The following is a 26,707-nucleotide window of genomic DNA, read 5'->3' as shown; positions in this document are numbered from 1 at the left end:
GTTTTATATGTGTCCTTGACCCGTCCTTTTTCAGTAAATGCATGCTTGATATATTGAGTGTTTAACTTATAAAAGTTAGTCAAAATCCTTAAGAATAATGTGTTCATTCTTATAATCTCTACATATGCCAAATAAGAGAAATTTAAAAATTATATATATTGGGTACTGTTAAAATTGTTTCTTTTTTATTTCTTTTTGACAACTAATTGTTTTGCTAGAATATAAAGTAATTGACCGTCCTTGCACGAGTTACTCCTTGGAACAACACCCTCACACACACTTAAAGCCAAAAGAATTGAAGAAGGTACCTTAAATTTTTTGGAATAATTGATGGATTGTTGATGTCATTATTGCCATAAAATAAAATGCCAATACATAAATAAACATGAAACTAAAACATTGGAGATTAAAACACATGAAAATTACATACTTTGGTGATATCAAATTCACTCCTCACTTAACATAGCGTTAAATATTTGGAATTGCCTTCCATATTAGAATCAATTACCAAAATTACTCAACACTTTTGAAAACTAAGTTTTTGAACATTTGCACTAAACTCTTTCTTTGCCTATAAGAAATGAATCTGTCTCATTGCCTAATATATAGGCAACTACTATAAACCAATATTACCCTAAATTCATGTCTAACTATGATCTATTAATTAATGGTAATTAAAAACATTTACACGTATTAATTACCTAACATGATACGCAATGAAACATCCATATATAACAGATACACCTGGAATAATTGAGAGTAAAGACAAAGGTTATGCGACTTTTGAGGTAAAGCTAAATATCAAATAATTAGGTAAGCAACAACAAAAGGCTTAATAAATCAATATGATTAAGGTCGCTAATATAATCAATATATAATATAAAAATCTTAAGATTCCAAATTACATCATCAATATCATCATCCCCATTAATTGCCCTAGCCTAAAGCTATCATGGAGATCAATTCTTACATCACAAAGTTTTTACTCATGTAAACCTCGTCAAAAAAAGGCCTCTATGATAAATTTACATTCAACAACTTAAATACAACATTCTAGAACACCATAGAGCCGTCATTTGCACGTGAATATCCTTGTAGAGTCACTTGATGATAAATTGATGACATTAATTTTTTAAAACAAAAAAAGAAAAAAAGAAAAAATAGAATTAGCCCTCCACTTAATTATAATTCATAATTAGCCTTCCACCCTGGCGGAACTTAATTTGCAATAATAAGCCCCACGCCTAACTTTCGCCTCAAACAAATACTAAAAAATCTATTAAAAAAAAAATATGAGGGCCATTTTTTTCTTTAGTTTTTTTTAATATTGGAGGACATCGGCAGAAGCCATGATAGGTTGGTTGAGATAAACCAAGTTCCAAGGATTATTAGCACCAATAACATTGTTAGTATTATGAGTGAAATTACCATAATACCCATTGATAAAACCAAAATCACCCAAATCATCATGGCTAATGTCCAAAGAATGATCCTCGAAGGCGGTGTTTCCGTGACCGTGACCGTTACCGTTAATCCCAGTAGTAAGGGTATTCATGTAATTGAGGATATCATTGAGGGATTGAAGCCTTTGGTTAAGCTCATTCATTTGAGCTTTTAAAACAGAGTTTTCAGCCTCAACATTAACAAATTGTTGAGTTGTAAGATTTGTAGTTTGAAGAATCTGATTATTTTCTCTCTTTAATTGATCAACTTGAACCATCAGATCTTCAATATGCTTCTGTTTTCTCATTCTTGATCTTCTTGCTGATTCTCTGTTTGACGCCATTCTCTTCCTTTTCCTCTCATCCATCATTTGCTGTAAATCTCCTTCAGATCCTGAGTTCTGAATCTGACTGCTCGTCGCCGAATTGTTGCTCGAACTCGCCATCAATCAAAATTAACCAAAATTAAAAGATGGGATTTTTTTGTAAATATCTATAAATCTATACAATTTACAGGACGCAGGACCCAGATGAAGAAATTTTGAAATTAAAAAAAAAAAAAAAGTTTTTTTTGATGATTTTTTATGTGATTATAATAATTAAATATAAAGATGAAAATTAAGCAAAGTGAGAGGCTAATTTATGAGAAAACATAGAACCAGTAAAGAAATACAACAGAGAAAGATTGAACTAAGTGGGTCCTGCGCCTTAAAGAGGAATTTATCATAAACCCAGAACGAAGAATTTCACTAAGAACTGGAGTCATTAATATCATACATTAAAAATCCAGATTTTTCTTTAGCATGAACTGCAAATTAGAGTAAAAAAACAGAGTTTTAGATCTCAAGAACAATAAAGATTGGATCTTTATGCAAATTACAAGAAAAGATTGGATTTTTATGAGATGGGTTTTCTCTTTCAAGAGAAAAAAGCTCAGATTTTTGGGACTTTAATTAAGCCAAAAATAGAGCAAAAACAGGGGAGCAGAGCCAAAAATAGAGCAAAAACAGGGGAGCAGAAACTAGGGACTTTAGGAAGAATCTAGAGAGAGAAAGAGGAAAGAGGAAAGAGGAAAGAGAAAATGTAGAAAGAAAACCAGAAATCTAAAAGTAGGAGGAAGAAGAAAGGAGGAAGAGGTATTTGAGATTATTAAGGGGAGAATATATAGAACAGAGGTAGGCTTGAAATTGAGAGAAATGACAAGAAAAATAAAGCTAAAATATAAAGTTTAGATTTTTTTTTATTTGGGGTCTTTAAGAAAAAAAATAAAAAAAATAATTTGTGGCATGTGATTTTTTTAAGGGAATTTTCCACAACCGTTCCCAAATCCAGCTGGTTTGCAAAAGGGCACAGAAAATGTTTAATAGTAAAACAGCAAATAATAATGGTAACTTTTTCAACTTCAGATCTTTTTAGTTAAAATTCTTATGTCAGACATGTGTACTATTAGTAATATAATGTTGTTTATATTTAAATTTATTTATGTTATCATAAAAAAAAAATATATTAAAAAAAATCATTTTTTCTTAATTTTTAAGAGTATGTTGCTTTGTAAAGGTAATTGAATAAAAAATTTTACTAAAAAAATTTAATTCGGTTCTCCAGTGAATTAGTTGTATATTCACCAAACTCATTATAGTAAGGGGCTGTTTGGTTCACAGAAGAGAATCGGAATGAAATGAACAACGTGAATGAAATGGAATGGAATGGCAAAGTGGAAAATTTGGAAGGTTGTTTGTTACAAAAACCAGGGAATCATTCTCTCCACCACAGCACCACCACCACAGCGCAGCTCCGACCGCCGCCGAACCCTCACAGAACTCCGCCAACCGTCGCCGACCCATCCCCGACCGTCGACGACCGTCGCCGACCATCCAGCCCCCATCGCCGACCGTCGAACTCCCTCCCCGATGCTCCAGCCCCCCTCCCCGATGCTCGAACTCCCTCGCCGACAGTCGCGCCCCCCTCGCCGACGGTCGCTGACCCCTCGGCGACCCTCCAGCCCCCCTCGCCGACGGTCGCTGACCACCACCGACCACATCACCACCTCAAACTCCCTCCCCGATGCTCCAGCCCCCCTCCCCAACGCTCGATCTCCCTCCTCCACCACAGCACCACATCGCCGACCACTCCCCGGTGCTCGCCGAGCCTCCCCGACCACTCCCCGGTTCTCGCCGACAGTCGTCGTCCGACCACCACCAACGTATATGGGTGTTAGTGTTAGGGTTAGGGTTAGGGTGGGTGGGGAATGGAATGGGAAAGTGGGGGGGTGGGAATGGGGAAGAGGGGTTTTGGGGTATTTTGAAAAATGAAATGGGGGAATGATTGAGGGAAAAAGTGGCAAACAAACAGGTTGAAAGGGAATGATTCTCATTCCCTTTCCTGAAACCAGCGAACCAAACGCACCCTAAGTGTATCCGTATATTTGTAATTGGGGTGTTTAACATTAATAATTTGAGATCAACTGACATCCCATGTGGTTTCAAATCTTTGCAAAGTATTCATTGTTAAAAAATTTGATTAGTTAATTAAATAAAAGGTTTTATGTGATCTGGAATATTAAAATGCAATATGTAATTTTGAATTCAAGAAAATTGGCAAGGTCGTAATTTTTATTGGTTGAAATGCAAGAGTTTATATTATCTTCATGTCGAGGACAATGGCCATATACATAAATCTAATGTTTGTAAAGTTCCTTTAAATGATGAAAAATTTACTATTACAGGTTTGTTCCAATTTACTGAACTGAATTGAATTGTTTATGAGAGAAGAAAATTGGGAACTGAATTGAACTGCACTAAACTGAACTGAACTGAACTGAGCTGAATTGTTTATAAGAGAAGGAAATTAGGAACTGAACTGAACTAATTGGAGCGAACTGAACTGAACCAAAATTAAGCTGAACACAACAAGCCTGATGTGTCTTGGTTAACTTATAAATTTAGTATATGATAGGTGAGTTCTAAGGTAATAAATATTTATATTTCTCTCTCAATCTGGCAAAGGAAAATTCACATATAGGTCGTTATATGATAATCAATCTATACATTCAAAAAAAAAAAAGTTGTTAACAATCAAAATCATATATGATTAATGAAAATCAATTTTAATTAATACTTTGTACGAAGTAAAATTTTGTTTTAGTAAGTAGCTTTGAACCCGATTTGGATCGATAAAATAATTGGATCAACAAAGGTCAAGTAAATAAATCAGGTGAAACGAATGAATGTTAAGCTCACATACAATCAAACAATTTTAGAAGAAGGAGACTCATTTGTGAAAATTTTATAGCAGTCATTTGAAATATGACTACCATAATGTTTTAATGATTATATAGTTCATAGTTGGCATATTTTTTTCAAATAATTAATTATATTACTTTATTTTTTATATTAAATAGTATTATCAACAATTTTTTTAATTTATCAAATTTTCAGTTTCATTTATGTAATTTTTATTCTTATTTTATAGTTTCTCAAAAAATATTTATTTTATGCTGGATTAAAATTTTCAAAAATTATATTTACATTGTAGATATTATAAGCCTAATTGTGATCATTTTATAACGTGAAAAATGAACTAATCATATTATATATCATTAAAATAATATGGTAATCATTTTTCAAATGACCGCTGTAAAATCATCAATGAGTCCAATAAAATTTGGTTCCTAAATCTCAAATATATATTAGATGGAAAGTGATGACACTAGTCCACCATGTTAGCCACATATATTCAAACAATATACGTCGACATAAAATTAGACAAACTCTTATTAAACAAATTTGTGCAAGAAGAATAAACCTTTGGCACTATTAATGGCTATAAATAATTTTCTTGACCCTCAAAAAATTATTGGTATTGGCGTTTAGCCTTTGACACCCAAAAAAAAAAAAAAAAAAAAAAAACGGGTGTCATGAATGTGTGATATTTAACAGTGAAAAGATTCTGTGTCAATCACCTGAATTTCACCACCCCAAAAATACTGTAATTGTTTGGTTAATTTAACCGTTACGATTCTCTTTATTCAGTTGGGTCCGCCTCGCTACTTGTTCTGACACACTTGCCACTTTTTGATCGCTTGTTGGTAGAGTCTAACTCCATGTTTTTTCAAGGATTGAGTTGCTATTTCACCAATTTTACAAGGCTATTTTTGTCTTTCCTGTATAGATTATTAACCAATAACCCTTAAATGCTAAAAATTGAGCAAATGTCATGTATTTTTTTTCATACATTTCAACATTTTTCAATGAGAAAATACAAGTTTACTACCTTGATAAACAAAAAAGTGTGGCAAAAGTGTAAATAAATCAACAACTTTTAATAAAAAAAAACAGGTCTACAATTAATGATATAATCACAACTATGACATGCTGGTTGGATTCTTGTGTTGATTATTTACAAAAAGGTCATGGTGGCAAATAGGGGCTTCCTCATTTATAATATATTTCTCAGATGAGATATGTCGTCATATTACTATGATTATATATTTCGGATTACTTACAAGTTAATCCGTATAAGGTATGCGAACAAAAATAAAAGTTTGATTGTTCCATACTTGTACGTGTATTAATGCACAATGAATATCATGTTGAACCTTAAAATGTGCCCTTATATTAGTAATACAAAATAATAATCAACGAGGTTTTGGCTTGATCATCGTTAAGAATGAAGCTTTGTGTATGATAGGTTGCAAGCTTGCAGCCTCGTATAGTCACAACTAATTTTTCTACCCCCATTTAAAATGCGAAGTATATATATTTCCTTGGTAGCTCATTTGAACTAAAAAAATATCTGCACGCACAATAATATTTGAGCAAAATTGCCCATTCCCCCAACAAAATAAGGGGAAAAAAAAGAAGCAAGTTCATGTGCTCCTTTCCAACATTGCCCATGCCCTCAATCTCCTTAAAATCAATAATCCACATATCAAAACATTCATTCCTACTTTTGCCCATGTTAGTTGTCTAAGCTATATACCAAATTGGCAAAAAATGATGCACATTTTGAAGCTCCGCAAAGACCACGCGCAATTACCTACTTCAAATTACTTTTTCTGATTTACCATTCCCCCTGAAGAAAATAATAATTGTGTTATTATGTGGTGATATCCTAACATTTTTTGGTCTTTTTAATAGAAATATATTACGGTGAGATTTTCTATTATTTCGAAGTCCTCAAATAAAACGCTAGTATGAAATAATGAAAGCTAGCTACAACATAACATAATTCTTATAATGTAGTGAGAATTATTTAAGTTGGGGTGTTTAGAGGAGAAAGTAATAAAGTGTATCATCAAAATAAAAGTGAAATAATTAAGCTGGAAAATACAATTAGGAACCAACAAAAAGTCAACACTAATTCATAGTCTACTCTCATAGCCATGTTCTTCTTATATCATTTAAACGTGGTACTATAAATTAGATATTACCCATGTTCATTCAATCAAAAAACTAATAAGTTCATTCAATTGTTTGAAAATTCAAACATGACAACGCAATTTTCTATCTCCATTTTGTATGTATCATATTTGCGTAACCAAATGCATCTTATTATTTTATGCTAGAGTAGTAGAGTATGCCGCTTTGCAGGCCCATCATTATTATTATTATTATTGTTATTATTATTCACCTTATTTTCATATATTCAATAAATAAATTTAAGGTTGTAATAAATATTAAATTAATATTAGATAAGATAAGTTTATTAAAATTAGGATGTATGTATTCTATTCACCTGATTTTCACATATATAACCGAACTTATCTTATCTTATCTGAACTTATTAGACCTTTTAAAACTTATTTTAGTTGTAATTTATGCTAGGACAACCTCTATCAAAACTTGTTTTTCGTAAACTAAACTCATTACACCTGAAATAAGTGAAAATAAGGTGAACAAAACATATAAACTAAGCTATGACAAGTTAATAAGGGTTATCAAAGTTCAATTTTCAACTAAAATAATTAAGGTACACAACATAATAAGTTCAAATTAGTTTAAATAATTGAACGTTTGGTAAATAACACGTGCCATTGGAAAAGAAAATGAATTATGATTACTAATTAGCTGTAATTTACTTACGAGATATATAAAAATAATACTCCCTTCGTTCGTAAATAGTTGTCATCATATATATATATATGTAATTCATATTATTTATAAATAGTTAAATATTAGTTATGACACGATTTCATAAATGTAAATTTAGTGACACTTGTATTATTTTAATCCTCTTTTTCTTAACTAAATATACTAACACGATTTATTAGAAAACTTAAATTAAGATGAACCATTACTTTTGAAAACATTAGGAAAATTTAATAAACGATGAACCATTACTTTTGAAAATATTATAACTTTTTTTTTGAACATTTTAGGGTGTATTCGATCTATTCGTCTAATTCTGATGACTTATCTGAACTTATTTAAATTTACCTGAATTTATTATATCTAACCTATTTGAACTTAGTAGATCTTATTAATATTATTTTTTAATTTGAATAGAATTGATTAACCCTTATAAGAAATAATTTACCCTAAACTTATCTCATCAAAATTTATAAGACTTAAATTTAAGTGAAAATAAAGTGAACAAAGTAGTATCTTAAACCAGCATACACATTACAATAATTTTGGTTGAAGAGAATTGAAAATGTAGATGTGATAGATTATGTCCAAACTTGGGCAAAATTCTATTTCCCTCTCTTTTATTCATGAGCTCAGAGCTAAAACACTAAAATCAAAAGAAAAAAAAATGTGCATAGTTAATACTCGTACAATTTTAGATAAAATATAGTCATCTTGTTGATTTCATTTTATTGTGTATTTTAGGATATTTAGACAAATTTTTGCAAATACGTAATTTACAAATTTTATACGAAGTATGCAACTAAAACAAGCATGGTAAAAAAAATACAGATGAAATACTCTACTATTCCGTATGCAAGTATTTACGTTTAAAGTAATAGAAGTACCGTACACATGAACGTGCATTAGATGCATGCTGCATGCACGTGGCCTATGTAAGGTGCTCCATCTGCTTAATTATTGTATTTGCTTTTTATTTTATTTATTAATTAAAGAGTTTGTCTACTCTTAAATTACGGTTAGTTGAAGTACTAAATATTCCAAATTAATTTCTACTTATTTTCTTATAAAATTACGTATATGTAGCCCTTAAAATTATAAGTAAACATTTAACATTAATTTAGTAAAGCATGACAAAATTACGTGTGAATCACTTTAATTAATGTTGTATTTTGTTTATTATTTTTAATTTTATCTCAATATATGTAGTGTATAATGTATCTCATAGATCTTTATATACTCCGTATCATTTCCCCTCCCCTCCCCACACATATATATACTCTCTCCGTTCCTAAAAGTTCGACTCACTTTGCAATTGCGCAGTCTCCAATGAACATCTTTGACCATGAATAACTTCGCTTGTGTATAAGTGAAATTTGTAAAAAGTTGATATTTTAATTATTTATAATAAGGGGAATTTAATATGATCTCACATGCTAATTTATTTATATTATATAGCTCATCAAATATGGTCAAAGTTATTTTATTCTGGCCACATGAATAGTAAGTGAGTTGAATTTTCGGAAACAAAGGTAAATATATATATATATATATATATATATATATATATATATATATATATATATATATATTCACCAAATACCCATAAGTAATTCGTTTATCCATCATATACCCATCAAAATTTTCAAATACACTACATACCCCCGAGTTTAATAAAATTGCCCCAAATACCCAAAATGACTAACGGATGTTAACTCCATTAGTCATTAAGGGTTAATTGTGTCACGTGGCATCTACTAAGTGGTTGTTTATTATATCTATTTAATTAATTATTAAAAAAAATCAAAAATTAAAAATAAAAAATAAAAACCAACCCAAAACCAGCCATCTTCCCCACCCCACCATCACCAGCCCCCCTACCTCCTCCCCCACTCCGGCGCCGGCCACACTCCCTACCGTCGACACCAGACCTCCCCAACGCCGGCGACCACCACCCTAACGACCCTACTCTCCTCCCCCAATCTCTTTCCTCTTGCACGAACCCAGCCTCTACCTCGCTCCGGCGCCGGCACAACCCCCACCTAGCTCATCCCGCTCTCCCGGAACTGGCGCCAAATCCTCACCCGCTACGACATCCGGCACCGGACCCCCCTGCTCTCTCCCCTGAGACCGGCGCCGCAATTCAACATCTTTCTCCCGATTATCCAATGCAATTCGCAGCAAATTTATCTCTCTCCTTCATCTCAAGCTCCCTAATATGGCTTCCCAGAGGTTGCAATGTCGCAGCCGCCATTGTTGCTGCTTGATTGATTTATGGTGGGGAAAGGGGAGGAGGTCGATTTAGAGTAGGGGGAAAGGGAGGAGAGTAGGTGTCATGGGTAAGGGGAAAGGGAGGGGGCTTGTCGGCGACGGAGGGAGTGGTTGCCGGTTTCGGCGCGGGGGAATAGGTGGCGGTGGTGGCGGGTGGGGGCAAGGAGGGTGGCTGGGATTGTGGAGTAGTGGTTGGTTTTTTTTTAAATTATTTTTTTTACTTTTTTAGAATTAATTAAATAATTATTTTAAAAAATAGATAATTTAAAATGAGGCAATCAAATGATGCCATGTGACATACTTGATCTTAATGACTAACGGAGTTGAAGTCCGTTAGCCATTTGGTATTTGGTAATATTATTGTTAAACTTATGGATATATAGTGAATTTGAAAAGTTTTATGGGTATATGGTGAATAAGCGAATTACTAGGGGTATTTGGTAAAAAAACCGATATATTTATCATTGCTCCTATGTACCACTAATTAATTTGCCGGGTCAACCCCAAAAATAGTACGCACAGTAGGTTAAAAAAAAAAAGAAAGAAGTGCGGCCTCTAAGCTAGGGACTATCACACAAGCAATAATTGTTGTTTAGCCTCATCTATTGATCTACTTTAATTAAAAATAATTGATCAAACTTTATGTTCCTGTTTTTCCATATTGCAAAAATAAAATAAGATTTCAGCTAATTTAGACTTTTTTTAAAAAAAAATAAAAAAATTCTTTTATCTTTTTGGGGGTGTGTGTGTGGAAACTTCAGCTAAATATTAACAGTAAACTAGACTAGCCTAAATCAAGCACTTTAGCTTGTAATACTGTAAGAGATGCCATAAATTACCAATATGTGAAAGGCCATGTAACACTGTAGAGATGCCTAAATCGAGCACTTTAGCTTGTAGCACTGTTAGATCAATGTGCCATGAATTAACATTATATAATTCTCAGTCAACTTCTTTTGTTGAATCTAAATTATTTTTGGTTAAATTTGATTCATTTTGTCAAATAAACTTTTTCTTTCAAAATAAACCCTTTTATTATTATTATTATTATTATTATTATTATTTTTTATTTAATGTTGTTGAAATTAACTTATATATATATGCCAAATATTATATATTTTGTACGAGAACTTGACAATAATAGATTGTGCTAATTATTAAAATATCCCTTATTTGAGACAATACATAAACTAATAAGGCAACTCATAATGAATTTCAACTAACTTTTAGTTGGTTAAATAATAGGGATAATTAATTGAATTTGCGGGCACCAAAGACATAAAATTAAATTTTGTATAAATCTTTTTGCCATTTATGGTTTAATTTTGTATAAAACAAATAATGTAAATAATTGACCGACCAATGACCACCCAAAACAAAAAAACGCACATTAATAATTGATGATAGGCAGGAGAGAAAAGAGTGGTAATGCCTGATAACCTCTGACGACTCTTGTAAACATTTTGATTCTTGGAATTGAAATCACTTGCTATTGGCGGTCCCTTTTTTCTAGCAGAAATCAGATAAAAAATTAGTAAAGGAAAACAACTTTACAAGACAATTAATTGAATGTGTATGGTACTTTTGGCAATTTTTTGATGATTGATTATTTAATGGGTTAATGCCTTAATTAACAATGTTGTTGATGTTATTATGTTAATGAGTGAAACGATATATAAATATCGACAAATTCGTGATGCATTGTAGCAACCATACAAAAATGCCAAAATTATTATTATGTTGGTTTAAGATTCCTAACAACAATTACGTTAGTTTTATTGTACATATAAAAAGTTACAATTGAATTCAATTTTAGCATGCCCTTGACAATTTGTATACGTGTTAGTGAATCACGACTATAATGAACCTCAATTAAGTACGTGTTTATTCATCATATTAAGTACGTGTTTATTCATCATTATCGTCTTATGTTCACTCTTAATCTTTAGTCTTTAATTTACAAAAAATATGTGCATTGTTTAGGTTTATGTGCTTAGTTCCAGCGCTAGAATGCTTCCAAAATCTCATGCTATACAACACCCTAAATGTCACTTTCTTATCAACATTTTCCTCATGCAAATCTATTTATTAGTATAGTTTGTGATGAAAAAATAACACACATTCCCTTATTCATCATCTAATATATACAACAGGATATTATTTAAAATCATGTCCTTTAATTCAATGTGATTTGATGTATCAATGTTAACAAAATTGCAATTGAAAACCAAATAAAATAGGTACACTCTTCCACTATCCCCACAAAAGAAAAGAAGCCAAAAATGAGAGAATAATACTTGGAAAATCAACATTATTAGGATATGATGAAAATTATCTCTCTAATGAAGGAGATCATACAATTTCAATTAATATGTTAGTATTGATAGTTTCCAATTATTCACGTAATCATCAATCATCAATGTGATAAAGTGATGGAGATGTGGATATTGTTTAAAACCACAGTTTATGAAATTATTGACATGTTTATATTCATTCATAAAATGACTTCTTCAATTAGATCTCCCCTATACGACTATACTTCCTCATTGATCTCTTTATTGCAACGTATGCATAAATATCCGACCCTCTCCAATTATTGAACCTCAGCATTAACCAAAATGTGACCAATAATAAATTTAAAAATCATCCTTTGACCCATTTATATACATATCAAGCAGTGGCGTCACCAGGATTTTCGAACTGTGGGTTCGAAACTTCCGAAATTTGAAATCATAATTAACAAAGGAATAAAAATACAATAATTAAATATTCAGTACATAAATAAGTTCAAACTATGGATTACAAATAGATTACACATAGAAAAATGAAAAGAAAAAAAAAAAAAAAAGACTACAAAAGCATTCTTCGAGTCTTCATACTTTGGAAGCGTTCCAATACATCATCATCACTAACTCTTGAAAATAAATCTCTTTCAAGAAAAGTGACTAAATTATCATTCAATAGTTGATCACCCATACTATTTCGCAACTTATTTTTTACGTATGTCATTGAGGAAAACACTCGTTCCACGCTTGCTGTTGCAACCGGAAGGATCAATGCTAGTCTTATAAGCAAGTAAACTAAGTTGTAAGTAGTATGCTTATTTGTTTCAACAAGCATCATAGAAAGCTCATGAATACCCTTCAAGTCTCCAAACCTTGCATCTTGGCGCACATCATTAATATAAAATTGAAGCTCATGACGAAGTGCAGTCATCGTCATATCATTAGTTGGAAACTCTTTGGGATATAACTCAGCAAGTCTCAACAACTTTTGCATATCAAATGCCGCAAATGAATTGATCGGGTTTAAGCTCTACCTTATGTAGAGGAGTTGTATTATCACGTTTAATTCTTAGTCGGTACAAGACTAATTATAATCATCTAAATAAAATCATACCAATCCAAGCAATAACATCAACCACTCTAGCTAATTAGAAGGTAGAAATTAGATTGTTTATTATTCTTGATCAACAAATAGTTAGAATGTTTACGATAAGATATTGAGCAAGGTGAGGCCATATGTTGAAACTTTTCAAGAGAATGTTTTTATGCTACGAGGTAATTAACAAAGTCTAGCCCATTCAACATTCTTACAACTTTTCAGAGGTAATTAACAAAGTCAAGCCAATTTAACACTCTTACAATTTTTCAAGAGAATATTTATACTTGAAATATAAGATAATTATAACCAAATTTCAGCAATTTACAAAAAATTCTGCAATTTGTAATGTATATTAGCAATTTAGCATATGAATTTCAAGTATTAGCATAATAGCATATGTATATGTATATTAGCAATTTAGCATATGAATTTCAATTTTCAAGTATTAGCATATGTATATGTATATTACTATATTAGCAATTTAGCATATGTATATTAGCAAAAAATCCCCAAATTCACTTACCCCTACATACGGTGGGTCTGCTCCGCCACGGCGCCACTCAGGGGCGGAGCTACGGTGGTCAGCTGAGTGGCTGACTAGTGACTACTGGCCTACTGCCGACCTGCCGTGCTGCGGTGCTGGCTGAGTGCCTGAGTGGCTGCTGCGGACTTCTGCGGTGCTGCGCCCGTGCGCCGGGAAGAGAAGGAGCCAAGGAGGAAGAACGGGAAGAGAAGGAGCCAAGGAGGAAGAACGGGAAGAGATTAAGAGAAGGAGGAAGAAGTTAGGGTTTTGCAATTTGGGGGAATGAGGAAGAGGAAAGCTGGAAGCAGGGGATTAGGGGAAGCAGGATGAAAGGAAACAAAATGAAAAAATAAAAGTGTGAGTTATGGGTTTCGAACCCTGAACCCACAAACTCTTGTATCATTGTATGATGAGAGGTAAAAATAACCACTGGGCTACAACTTTACTTGTTGCCATATAATACACAAATATTCTATTTAAACCTATTTTGATTTTTTTTTTTTTTAAAAAAAAAAGTTTTTAATTTTTTTCAAAAAATCAGTGGGTTCAATGAACCCACTTGAACCCACCGTGGCTCCGCCCCTGATATCAAGTAATTAGAGAAAATTTTGATTTTTTTTTTGGCAACATCTTGTGCACCTGCCGCATTTGTATTGAAGCTAGGTTACATATACTCCCTGTGTGTTGTGTGCCTATATCTACTTCTTTTTAACTTGTTCTTTCTGATCTAGTCTTTTGGGCATCCTTATACTCTACATGTACAGTTTGCTCATTAATTACTAGTAGTAAATATATAATAAGTAATGAAAATGGAAGGGAAGGAGAGGCGAATAACACGTCACACATAATGAACCCACAATCTAGCTAATCATAAATTCGTGATCATATATATAAATTGATTTATTACGGGACCTAAACATAAGGTGGATCCGTGCCTCTATAATTAACTTCACCCGATCCATATATTCAAATAAAATAATATATTATAAAGATGGACAAAATTTTCACATAAAAGTAAAGAAAAAAAAAACCATGGAGTTGATTGAGCTTGATTTCCCCTAAAATGAACATGGTTGGATAAATTGTTGTGGTGGGGTGGAAGTTTAACCTATAGAAACACTTGAAACATCTCGACTTTTTTTTTTTTTTTTTTTTTTTTTTTTTTTTTTTTAATTTATATTTTTAAAAACAAAAAGCATATCACATGGGGTAGGCAAATAAGGGGTTGTTGATAATTAGGGGTCAATTGACACTTTTATGCTAGCTAGTAAACTACGATTGAGTAATAATATTTGATGAAAAAAAAAAGAAGCAAATCAATGAGAATATCCTGTTAACCACTTTTTCATGCACAGAACGTGTAGTAGTGTTATGAAGTGACTATCTATGTGGGCATCTTAATCTTTTTGTATGTCCATTTTTTGTCAGAAATAAGCGATCATGTTTTTATGCAACTTAACATTCTTTCTTCCTTATTCTTCCTTATTATTACCTTCATCCCTAAGGTTCCATGCCAACCTATACGTAATCATTTCTAAAGGGAACAAAAGGGATTTGTATGTGTCTTCATGTTTATGGGCTACAATTTAAGACAAGGACGATCGAGTTTGGTTTATTGCTAAAAATAGATTCAAATACAAACCAACAAAGCTTAACTTGAAGGTTGAGGCCTAAGAATATGTTTTAAACTCTATCACGTCCCCTCACATAAGAGCCCTTTGGACTTGAAATGTGGATGCAGCATGGGCCCTCTGCATACCCTATGCGAAATATTCCACTTTGAAAGGAAGGGTGGATGAGATTTGAACCCGTGACCCTTGTGTCACGCTGACTCTAATACCATGTTAGAGGACCAACTCAACCAAAAGCTTAAGTTAATGGTTAAAGTCTAAGAATATGTTTTATACTCTATCAGTATTAGATTTAATAAGTTTGGATTCATGTTTAAATTATTGTTAGATAATTTAAGATCACGATTCAAGGATGAACCATATTTCGTACAAAAAAAAAAAATTTAAAACAATCATATAAGCCTATAAGGTTAGTGCATTGCCACGTGGCATGTTTTGATTCTTCGTGTCCGATCAGATATGACAAATTAATTAAGTTCTCATGTTGTGCCGTCTCACCAATAAGTGAGTCGATGGTGCATTATGACCCATATGTAGAATCATGTTGTCGGGCCACCTAGCTAGGCGGTGCTAATAAGCTAGTTGTAACGAAGCTTGTGTCGTCCCTTTCACATTGCAACGATCGCTAAAAAAAGAAGCCCGAGTCTAACCCACCACCAACCAGGCAACTAGGCACAATATTCTGCTGGGTCTTGCAGCTCGTGCTTGGCTCATGCATGCATGTACATGTCGGTCCACCATACATCATTAGTGTATTACTAACCTTAATCTTATAATATTTTGTTGTAGATTGAGCAATATCTTTCTATAATCTACTTCGTATATTTTTTTGTTCCTAGTAAAAATTCAACTTTAATTTACCTACTATCACATAATACTACCTAATTAGTACTTACCAATTACCATTAGCAAGGTTTTTAATATGCAATGTTTTGCTCATGAGAATGACCCCAATTCTCAATAATCAAATATTCAAATATCAATATGCCTAGTGCCGAGAATAAAAGGATAACTAACTACCTTTCTTAATTTAAAGAGGAAAATTATGGCTTTTCTTTTGGTGCGTTGAGGCATTTGGACAATTGGTGACAGCTTATAGCATTGGCTTTCATGGCCCTAGCCCTACCCCTAGCATTGTAACTTATTATTGAAGTATTAAGAAAAATTAACAATATGAATGTCAAATAGTTTAGTTAGTAGATTTAGCACTCATACTTCTTATCACAAAGTTATTTGACGAGTTTATGAATCTATTATGATTTGTCGTGACTTGAATTGATTAAATGGTCTCGACTCCTGCCCACCAATCATGGTCAAGTTAAAGCTACTTTCATCCCTAAAGTAAAACAAGAAACTATATGTCTAGCAATGTACTACATTACTAGCTACTATTAAGGAAATTAAATTCTCATTCACTCAGACTAAATTAATCTGCAAATAAGGATAAGTTACATGAAAATAACATTCTAAATCGGCGTCTTACCATTATCTAATACACTCAAATCTTAAGATGGGTCCAAGATTAAAGCAGCAGATTGACTACCGGAAGACTTTAATTAGTAAAAAGTTGGAAGATTGAAAGAAAAAGAGGAAGATTTAAAATACAGTAGCTAGATACATTCCCCTTTGATATTTTTCATCTCAATCAACAACAGCTAGCAGGCTAGCTAAAATACAAACTAGACCATGCAATTGTATTCACTGTATTCTTTTATAATTACATGTTACATAGTCTTCACCTGATGTGTTTTTTTCTATCAAATTAATTTAAATTACTACGGAGTAATTTTAACCCCACAAATAATACGACTGAAGAGATAGAATCAGGATAAAATAGGACATACTGTATAACAGTAACAATCTTATAAAAAGTGAAATATCTCAAGTAAAGTTAATATATCTACCTAGGGTCCAAATTTATCAGCTCCTCGATCTATTTCTTAATCCAATCATCAAAGTTAAGAAAATAAGCATGTGTGCTTATACAATTATAAAGTAAGTAAAACTTTATATTATAAAAAAAGGGTCTAGAAGCAGACATTAGCTAGATTCCCACAAACTCAACATACACTTTTTTTTTTTTTTTTTTTTTTAAAAAAAAAAAAAAAAAAAGAGGAAAAAATGACTTCCCTCTTCTGTATGTGATCTATGGAAAAATTCTTAAGAGTATATACGTAGGTCAATTAGTTATAAATATTAAATTTAATTAAAAAGTACTCTTTTTGAAACAAAAAATATGCGCGGGTTTTGCGGTAATTTGCAATTAATTGGGGTTGTTAGGTCAAGTCCAATATGATCCTAAGCTCCAAATATTTTTTTTGGGGGGGTATATGCACGTTAACCTTAATAAAAATCATTAGAAATTTAGAATGTTAGGTGCATGGTTGGTCCATGCACTATTGCTTGCTTGATTATTTAAGGAGTGATAGTATTAAATTTAGATGGGTCAATTTTATACTACATCAAAGGGTAGACCACACCAATTTCGATCTTACTTCGTATTATATTTAAAGCCACAAGATGTTTTGAATTTGTATTGTGTTTGCCTTATTTTATCAGGATAACAATATGCTCATTATTTTGATATGTTGCTCATAATCTAAACTTTGGTCATGTGATGGGGGTTCGACTTCTCACAGCCCCCCATTTCTGTGATAGGGGATTCTCTATAGTTTACCGTTAAAAAAATTAAGATTATTATTAATGCTTATATTGGACACCTTTGGCAGTCTTAGGTACAAGTTGTACAACAACTCACGATCTAGTAGAGTGATCAAGAAATCCTGAATAAACATTTGCAAGAAATGAATATGCATTGCTTGTCTTATGAGCATCCAAACGACCTGTTGATATACATGAGTTACATGACATATGATCTTAGTTGAGCCTAAGAAACCAGGGTAATCACACATAAGCAAGAAAGCAAAGGTGACAAAGCTGAAAAATGTCAAAAGAAAGATTATGAAATCAACTTTGAACTCCTGGATAAATAACTTTACGTACTACCTAGTATAGATAGCTCGGTCCCCGACCTTAATAAAAGACACAGTATAGTAGTAGTCGTAACAAGGGAAGTATCTTTGTAAATTAAAGCGCCAAGTTTGAAATGCAATGTAATGTGACCACTTTAGCAAATTGATCAAGCCGACGTCAAGGCAGTAAAAAAGGGAAACTTAGTGGTAGTGGCGGCCGGATTGTTATCGAGTAGATGAAACATAATTTTTGTCTCCTTGGTATTTTATTACGAGTACTATGTATAACGAAACATATACATATTACCCATGATAAAGGGACGTGTTCAAACTGTATATCCATATTCTCGACTCAAAACTCAATAAAATGATTTAGTCAAGTTATGTACTCATATATTTGATAAAAGGTCTTGAGGTATGTACTTAATGATTGTTGATAGAGTATAAAAATCAATTTTGACATCAAGAACTAGTGTGGTAAAAAGTCAAGGGTACAATCTCATCCAGCCCTCCTTTCAAGTGGAGTATTTAGCATTACATATTATATAATTATACTCTGCTTCAAGCCTTCAACCCTCTTCTTAATGAATTGATTTTACTATTTTAACAAAAAAAAAATTACTCATATAGTTTATATATTTGTTTTTTGAAACCTTATATAGTTTAAGGAGGTAATATATTTACTGGAGAACTGAAACCTCATAGTTGAAGACAGTTTATCTCTAATTCAATTTGTGATCAAAGTAGAATTAATTATCCCTAATTACTCAAATTTTTAGGCACATGATCCATCCCATTTGGGCCAAGTTTGGTTATGGATGGTGCTTAAGCCGGATCTTGGATAAAAGTTTGGAGATTGGCCAAATTAATTCTTCCTTAATTAACTTTCTAATCCTTATTGCTTATTCAGTTATGTTCCATTAATGTATGCTATTCCTAGATTAGTATTTCCTAGAATTTTGTTTCTTTGTTATATCCAAACGATCACATAATGTACACGAGTTCGTTACTGTATTTTACAACTCCCAATTACTTACAACCCCATAGATTACGGAGTAGAAATCAAACTAAGAATAATCCTTACAATGGGTTATCAATCAATAGTAATTTTAATTTTCCTTTCATTCCTGAATAATTGAACTTGACATTTTTCACTAATTACTATTCATATACTAACTTTTTAAATTGGTATTAATGCGAAGTTATATAATTGTTAACTTTCTATTCATTTGTACTAATATTTTATGATATATAGTATATACTAACGGTCAAACTCATGCATATATTGACGTATATATTAAATTTGAATGTGTCAATCATTTTGAACCAAAACGAGTACGGATCATTTCACGACAATCTCGGTTATACATTGGCCTAATAATAATGGACCCACGTGAATAAAAAAAAAAAAAAAGCATAATCTAATCGCTTCATTTTTTTTAGCGTATTTGATGTTGATCTTTTTTTCATTGAAGTTGAAGGTAATAGCTCAAATTGGCCCTTTCCTATTCTTTTTATATTTTCAACAAGATTAGTTTCTTTTCCAATTGAGTTGAAATCACGAATCATATACGTAGTAAATTGCAATAAATATACAAAAAAACCTTGACTACTACTGTAAAATCATACTCATCACTCAAGTCCTAATTCCGAAAGCTTATCACAACTAAGTATTTCATTACTTCATACTCGTTCTGTCCCTTATTTTTTGCCCCGTAGAAAAAGGTTACTATATAAATTTTTGGTTGGAAAAAAAATGATGAGAGAGAAAAGTAGTGGGGTTAATGGAAAAATTGTGAGAGTAAAGGTATGGTCCCATATGTCTAAAAATAAAATGGGGCAAAATTAAAAGAACGACTTAAAAAGAAAATAAGGGCAAAAAGTAAGGGATGGAGGGAGTACATGTCACAGAAAGTGAATTCAAAGCTTACATCAAAAGTCTCTATCCCAAATTACCAATCATAATTCATAAACATTCAACATTAAAGCAACCAAACTATATTAATGCAACTGGCCCATAATTGGTTGTGTGAGCCCATACATTTAGAAGCCTCAGCCCATAATACCAACCTAGGATTTATTGAAGGTGACAACAATATGACAGTCACTCTATTTTGGATTTTATATAAAAATTTTCGTAGTATATTTTTTGAATCCTTATAATTATACACGACACGATAAGACACAAGCTAAACAATTTATCACACGTTCATACCCTGCCTCATGGGCTCATAACGCTCATTCTATTGGAGAATGGGGTTATGCTTAGACTAGAGATGCATGTTATTTTGAGCATGACAAACTTTTATTAGGTTCTACTCAAACGTTTCCGACCTAGAGCATGGGCGTGACAAGTTTCCACCCTTGATACATAGACTCGAAATTAAGTGGGTTCAAGCTTACGCGTATATCTTGCAATGCCTGTAACCCCCCCTGCCCCCTTTCCCCGCCCATGATCCAGCAGCAACCAAATTTTCTTTACTCTTCTGGCAAAGATAAAAGTTGTTTACTTTTGTTTTCTTACATATCACATATGCTTGCTATGATATGCTCCTTCATGCTTTAAAATACTGCAGTAAACTAGTAATGGGGTATTGCCCTACTTTTGCACCCAAAAAAAAAAAAAAGAAAAAAAAAAGCCGAATCTTCAGTAATAGCATAATTTTCTTTCAAGGCTTTCTAGGGAAAAAAGAAAGCAGCAGCAGATCATTATGTTTCTTCCATCGACTTCGAGAGGAAGAGAAACAGAACATATATTAATACAAGGTTAGACTTACATCTTAATTTACAATGGAGGTTGAAGAGAAGGGGAAAAACAGGTTACAACAGGAATTCGTAAACACGAATATGTACAATTCACATTACAACAGTCAACAAAAACACAACACATGAGAAACTCTAGACACAGAAGATAAGCCTCAGACAGTCGGAACATGCATCAATAGCACAAACTATTATCGCATATTTCCTTATAAGATTATAAAAGCAGGTAAAAACTTAAGAAAGAAACCTAATTAAGGATGAAACTCCTAGCGAAAATAAATATTCTTCATAGGTCTCGATCACCATACTACAGAATATAAAGCGCTTAACCGCATAGTTCCATATTTTGGTTGATAGCTTCTGGATGGTAATGCATAATCTCCTGCCACATTGATTCCCTGATCATTTCTTCATCTAAATCTTCATCAATTTCGAGATCAATAGGGAATTGTGCAGGAGGGTTAGCTCGAGGGTCATACAAAGGAGACATGTATGGGTGTTGGAGAGCCTCAGTCACGCTAATTCTCTTAGTTGGATCAAAGACGAGCATCTTTTGCAGCAAGTCAATGGCTAAAGGATTGGCAGTTGGGTAAAGGCGAGACAAAGAAGCAGTAGGAGAATAGGGGAGTGATTTTATGAACCTTTTGGCCTTAGGATTGTCAATGAATTCAAGATCAGCATCTCTTTGGCTACCAAGGATGTTAACTATCAATTTTAGTTGGTTCAAACACTCGGTACCTGGGAACAATGGTTTACGACCAAGAAGTTCAGCAAAAATGCACCCAACAGACCACACATCAATGGAGGTTCCATACTTGTCACAGCACAACAGCAGTTCCGGAGCTCTGTACCAACGTGTCACCACATACTCGGTCATAAATTGACCCTTACCACTACTTGTACGAGCCAATCCAAAGTCACAAATTTTAAGATCACAATTTGCATTTATAAGTAGATTTCCGGGCTTCAAATCACGATGAAGGATGTTTGCCGAGTGAAGATACTTCAGACCTCTCAGCAACTGCATTAAAAGATGTATGCTAAAAATTTGTCAAACAAGAAGCACATGTACTTGCATCGATCTTAGCATTGAATGATACGACACAAACTGACTGATTTAAAAACAGATTCAAATACAAATTTATATATTCCATTTTTTTTTTTTTGTAATTTCTTTATTTTATTTTATATTGTAACTTTCTGTAAAATCACCCAAGAGAGCACATTGCTAAGGAATAGCATGATAGAAACTTTTCAGCAAATTAAAGCAAGATCTGGAATCATGCTAGCAGACTTTACACACAAGCAAACAAGTTGGTAAACACAAAGTAGGATGAACAGAATCCATATGAACCAATATATGAAGTACTTGCAAGAAAATATTGCAATATACATATATATGGTCAAATTACAGTAAGCCTATCATAAGAGTTTCTGGAAAAATTGCAATGAATTGCTTTGAGCATGAGGAATGTGAACTCAACAAGAACAAAGAGAGCAAGGAGATATAGAGTATAGACTTATCATCATTAAGCTGTCCAAAAATGGAGCGAAGTTGTTACTTAGAAATTTATGGTAGTAGTAAATTTAATTGTCAAGCACTGATGTTTGGGAACATTTGCATGTGAACATAAGAAAGGATGGCTCTATGTGAACACGGAAAAAGGGATACAGTGATTAAAATACAAGAAACTCTACAAACAAGTAAAAGCATGCTTGGTTTATCAAAAACAAAAGTTCAAAGACCTCAAATATAGATTAGTACATTTAGATTGAAGGAAAGAAAAAGAAATTTGCGGCTTTCATAAAGATAAGCAAAGGTCCAACATAAACATTATTTATAAAGATTTATTTAAACTAGATTTCTTGAAGATTACTGCTTCTCAACTTCAGAATGCTTTCCCATATAGACTTCACAATGGACATCATTTTCTTTCTCAATTTCATAATGATAATCTTCCTTTCTTTTATAAAAAGTAAAGAAGGCTTATAAAGAGGATTGATTAGAAAACAGAACAAAACATAATACATAACAAGATATAACAAATCCAAATCTAGAAGTAAAAATAAGCAATGAAACTTTTATGAATCTTGATAAAACAGAAAGCACCAATGAACTCAAGAGTTCAGACAAACATGCTAGAAGATGCACCATAGTCAAAAACCTAAATGATAATGCCAACAGACTCATGTTCTAGTTATAGACAGTAAAATTTATTAAATCATCACATAGAAACACAAACATAGAACGATCATTGAATGCTACAATAACCGAGAAGTGACACCATAAAATATACCTGAAACAAGAAGTACTGACAATGATCATTCGAGAGAGCCTGAGAGGACTTGATAATCTGATGAAGATCTGTGTCCATAAGTTCATAGACCAAATACACATCCTTGAAATTCTTTGGATGGGCTGGCAACATGACATCCTTTAAAGCAATCACATTATCATGCCTAAGGTGCCGAAGAAGTTTCAATTCGCGCAATGTTCTCAGCGCATCAACACGATTCTCAAAAGCATTATGGATCTTCTTTATAGCAACTCTCTCATTCGTCTCTTTGTTAATGGACGAGCAAACAATTCCGTATGCACCTCGACCAATGGGTTTAATGGGCACATACTTTGTGTCAATCTCAAACAAAGCTTGCCACATTGAATAGTAATGCTTCCCTGGGCATCTAACCCCATTTGGAGGCTCAACTTGTGTTGCCATTACCTTCAAAGTCACAACATATATATAATCAAAGAAAGATCAGAAAAATTCACCATTTTTTTCTTGCAAAATTTTCTTCATTGATAAATTAAGCATAATTAAAATGGTATACAAGCGGTATTATTAAGCATAATCTGAACTATTATTATTGACTAACACTAACTAACTAATCATAAACTTTATAATCCAATTTTTTTTTTCATATTAACACTAGCTATATATAAACATATGCATTATAATCCATTGTTCCAAAGATTAACACTGATAATTGAACATGAACATTATAATTATAATCCAAACTACTTTCATAGATTAAGACAAGTTAACTAAACAAGAAAATTATAATCCAAACTGTTTACATAGGATCAACACTAGATAACTAAACAGAAAATCATGGCCCACATAACATTGAAACACATCAATCACATATTAAGTACAAAAAGAGCATGTGATAAACGTTTCCAATTCAAAAAAAAAAAAAAAAAAAAAAAAAAATCGAAGCAATGAAAATACATTAGCAACTTTTACGAACAACAAAAAAATTGTAATTAAATCTTTATACTATTAAAAATAATTCTTATATTTGACCTTAACATAGTAGCCAAAAGACAAACGATAATAAAATCATCAATAAGTATTGTAGTTTTTATTTATGATTACAAACAATTTAAAGAAAAAAAAAGATCAAAATCATTCATACCTTAAAATTTAAAACCCCAGAAAGAAAATTCACTCAAATTGGCTGCAAATATAAATAGAAATTAGAATCAAAGCGTCGCTTTTATCATCAATCCCCAGAAAAATTGCATCCTCGAACTTACTCCAAATAGAAACATCTTCAAAATCCCACCTTTTTTAATTCGACTTTTTTTTCTTTATTGCTCCAAAATTCACTAAACCCACAAAAATTCAAACCTTTTACTTCAAACCCAGCTAAAAAATCGATCAAAAGTTTGGAAATTTAGCAAGAAAAAAGAGCAAAAAATGTCATCAATTGAGAAAATAGAAAATTGATGAACAGATCTGAAGCAGGGGAATTGATAAATTGGAGGGAAAATTGGAAATAACAGAGTGGGTAATGATGAAATTGAGGAGAGAGAAAAGATAGAAGATGGGGATTATGGGATCAGATCCTCGATTAGAGAGATTATATAATTGCGTCACGATCAGTTGAATAGAGGAGAGAGAAATAATGGGGGAAGAAGGGGAGAGGTTGCAGGAACAAAGAAAGAATGGAAAGGTGACAAAATAGAGCCATATTTCTGATTTTTTTTTTTTTAAAAGTTTAGATTTTCTTAGGTAACTTTTCTTTCCTACTTTTCTGTTTACTTCTGAATTTAGAGATGGTTAAAAAAAGTTCAGGAGTAATGTTGATGTTAAAACAATAAAAATAAAATAAAGGCGGTCTTATTTGGTAAGGTTACTAGATGCAAAATTAAAGAGAAAGAGGCTAAAAAAAAAATCTCAATAAAAGGATTGTTTAATTTATGTTCTCATAGTTAGATTATCCTACTAAATTACACTTTAGATGATTTAACATAGATAAAAGGTTTTCAAAATGTATTGATTTCATTTTGATATCATTCTAAACTTGAAATTCTTCCGATTTCTTTTACTACATAGCAATATTATATTCAATGATTGATCCATCAATAAAATGATTAAATTAATATATGGAGTATTTGTTTGACAAAAAAAGGCAAAAATTGAAATTTTGTTGTTGGTGTAATAAAACTAAAAACTACAAAATTTGATAAAAGGGTGTTAAAACTTCACCTTATTACTTTATTAGGCATGAGCGTGTTGAGTTAAAACAACTTGATCCAATCTTTGGCCGAAAAAAAAAAGTAACTGTGTCAGGGCAATTACATTATAAGGAAAAATCCCTTCTATTGCTTTAGTTGGTAACAAATAGAGAGTATTGGCAAGTCAATTCTAGTTGTATTGTGTCCTTTTTTAACGGGAATGTGTAGTGACAGACATTTTAATTAAGACTATATGAGGCTAAGGATTTCTTTTTTACCCTAATGCGAGGGTATTGTTACGCAGCCCCAACGTTCATGTTATAAATACGCTATATGTTAAAACATAACAAAAAAAAAAAAATATAGTATTAACATTACAATAAATTAATAGTTTTATGTACAAATTATGTGTTTATTTAAGTGAAGTGATTTTTTCTTCTTAAAATTGATGCACTTTAAATTTATAGCTTGATAGCTAGTCAAAACTTCAACTTAAATGAAAATTTAGATCTCACACTCTTAGCATGCATTTCTTCGGAATATTGAAACACTTTTAGGTGTATCAACTTTTAGAGCGGTGTAACATTTGGACTTATTTGAACTTAGCTCGTTAGACCTAATTAGTCATGATTTTTATGTTACATATATATATATACACACACACTTGATTTAACTTGATTAACCATGATTAGACCTAATTAGCTTTAATACTTATTTTTCTTAAGGTGAAATAGAACCCACAACCCCACCCTAGCTTAACTCAAATCCAGACATATACTTCGTCTGTGTTCAATTTGCAACTTTTCATTCTATTTTCTCTTAAAAGCACAATGGAAAAAGTAAAAGAAGTGGAATGAGTCGTCCTTAAACAGAAATTTAGTTAGCATCTCAAAATCAAAGATTATTTAAGATTATTTTTTAACTTTTTTACATATTTACATATACTCTTCTAAATAATTCTTTGCGTACATTTGACTTACAGTGTCAGCCAATTTAATTGTAAAAGTTTATGACATCAAACATCAAGAATGAAATTGCTCTACAATTGAAATACGGAGTGATAAAGAAATCTATTTTTGATATGTGTATTACCTAATGCAAATAAAAGATTGATTTTCTAGTTGAAAAAGATAATCTAGATATAAGATTTGGAAAAAATAATCGTAT

General features: G+C 32.1%; 2 protein-coding genes across 2 annotated transcripts; both read right to left on the bottom strand.

The window, feature by feature from the left end:
• Nucleotides 1-846: 846 nt before the first annotated feature.
• On the bottom strand, nt 847-2,618 carry LOC110723272 (bZIP transcription factor 11-like). Its single transcript, XM_021902614.1, has one exon. The coding sequence runs from the start codon at nt 1,886-1,888 to the stop codon at nt 1,322-1,324; it is 567 nt and encodes a 188-aa protein (XP_021758306.1). The 5' UTR covers nt 1,889-2,618; the 3' UTR covers nt 847-1,321.
• An 18,378-nt stretch (nt 2,619-20,996) lies between these two features.
• Nucleotides 20,997-25,222, bottom strand: LOC110723271 (mitogen-activated protein kinase homolog NTF3-like). The gene is made up of 3 exons (XM_021902613.1): nt 24,496-25,222; nt 23,373-23,798; nt 20,997-22,096 (listed from the first exon to the last, which is right to left on the bottom strand). Exons 2-3 carry the CDS (start codon nt 23,793-23,795, stop codon nt 21,401-21,403), a joined length of 1,119 nt encoding a protein of 372 aa, XP_021758305.1. The 5' UTR covers nt 23,796-23,798; nt 24,496-25,222; the 3' UTR covers nt 20,997-21,400.
• Nucleotides 25,223-26,707: the final 1,485 nt, after the last annotated feature.

Source organism: Chenopodium quinoa, unplaced genomic scaffold, assembly GCF_001683475.1.
Source record: "Chenopodium quinoa cultivar QQ74 unplaced genomic scaffold, ASM168347v1, whole genome shotgun sequence".
Taxonomy (NCBI): domain Eukaryota; kingdom Viridiplantae; phylum Streptophyta; class Magnoliopsida; order Caryophyllales; family Amaranthaceae; genus Chenopodium; species Chenopodium quinoa.
Note: the sequence above shows the minus strand (reverse complement) of the source record. Positions and strands in the feature narration are given on the sequence as shown.

Coding starts and splice junctions, on each gene's coding strand:
- LOC110723271 (XM_021902613.1), bottom strand. CDS start 23,795: ATGGCAACACAAGTTGAGCCTCCAAATGGGGTTAGATGCCCAGGGAAG. Junction 22,097..23,372: donor GTCAGTACTTCTTGTTTCAG/GTATATTTTATG, acceptor CTTTTAATGCAG/TTGCTGAGAGGTCTGAAGTA.
- LOC110723272 (XM_021902614.1), bottom strand. CDS start 1,888: ATGGCGAGTTCGAGCAACAATTCGGCGACGAGCAGTCAGATTCAGAAC.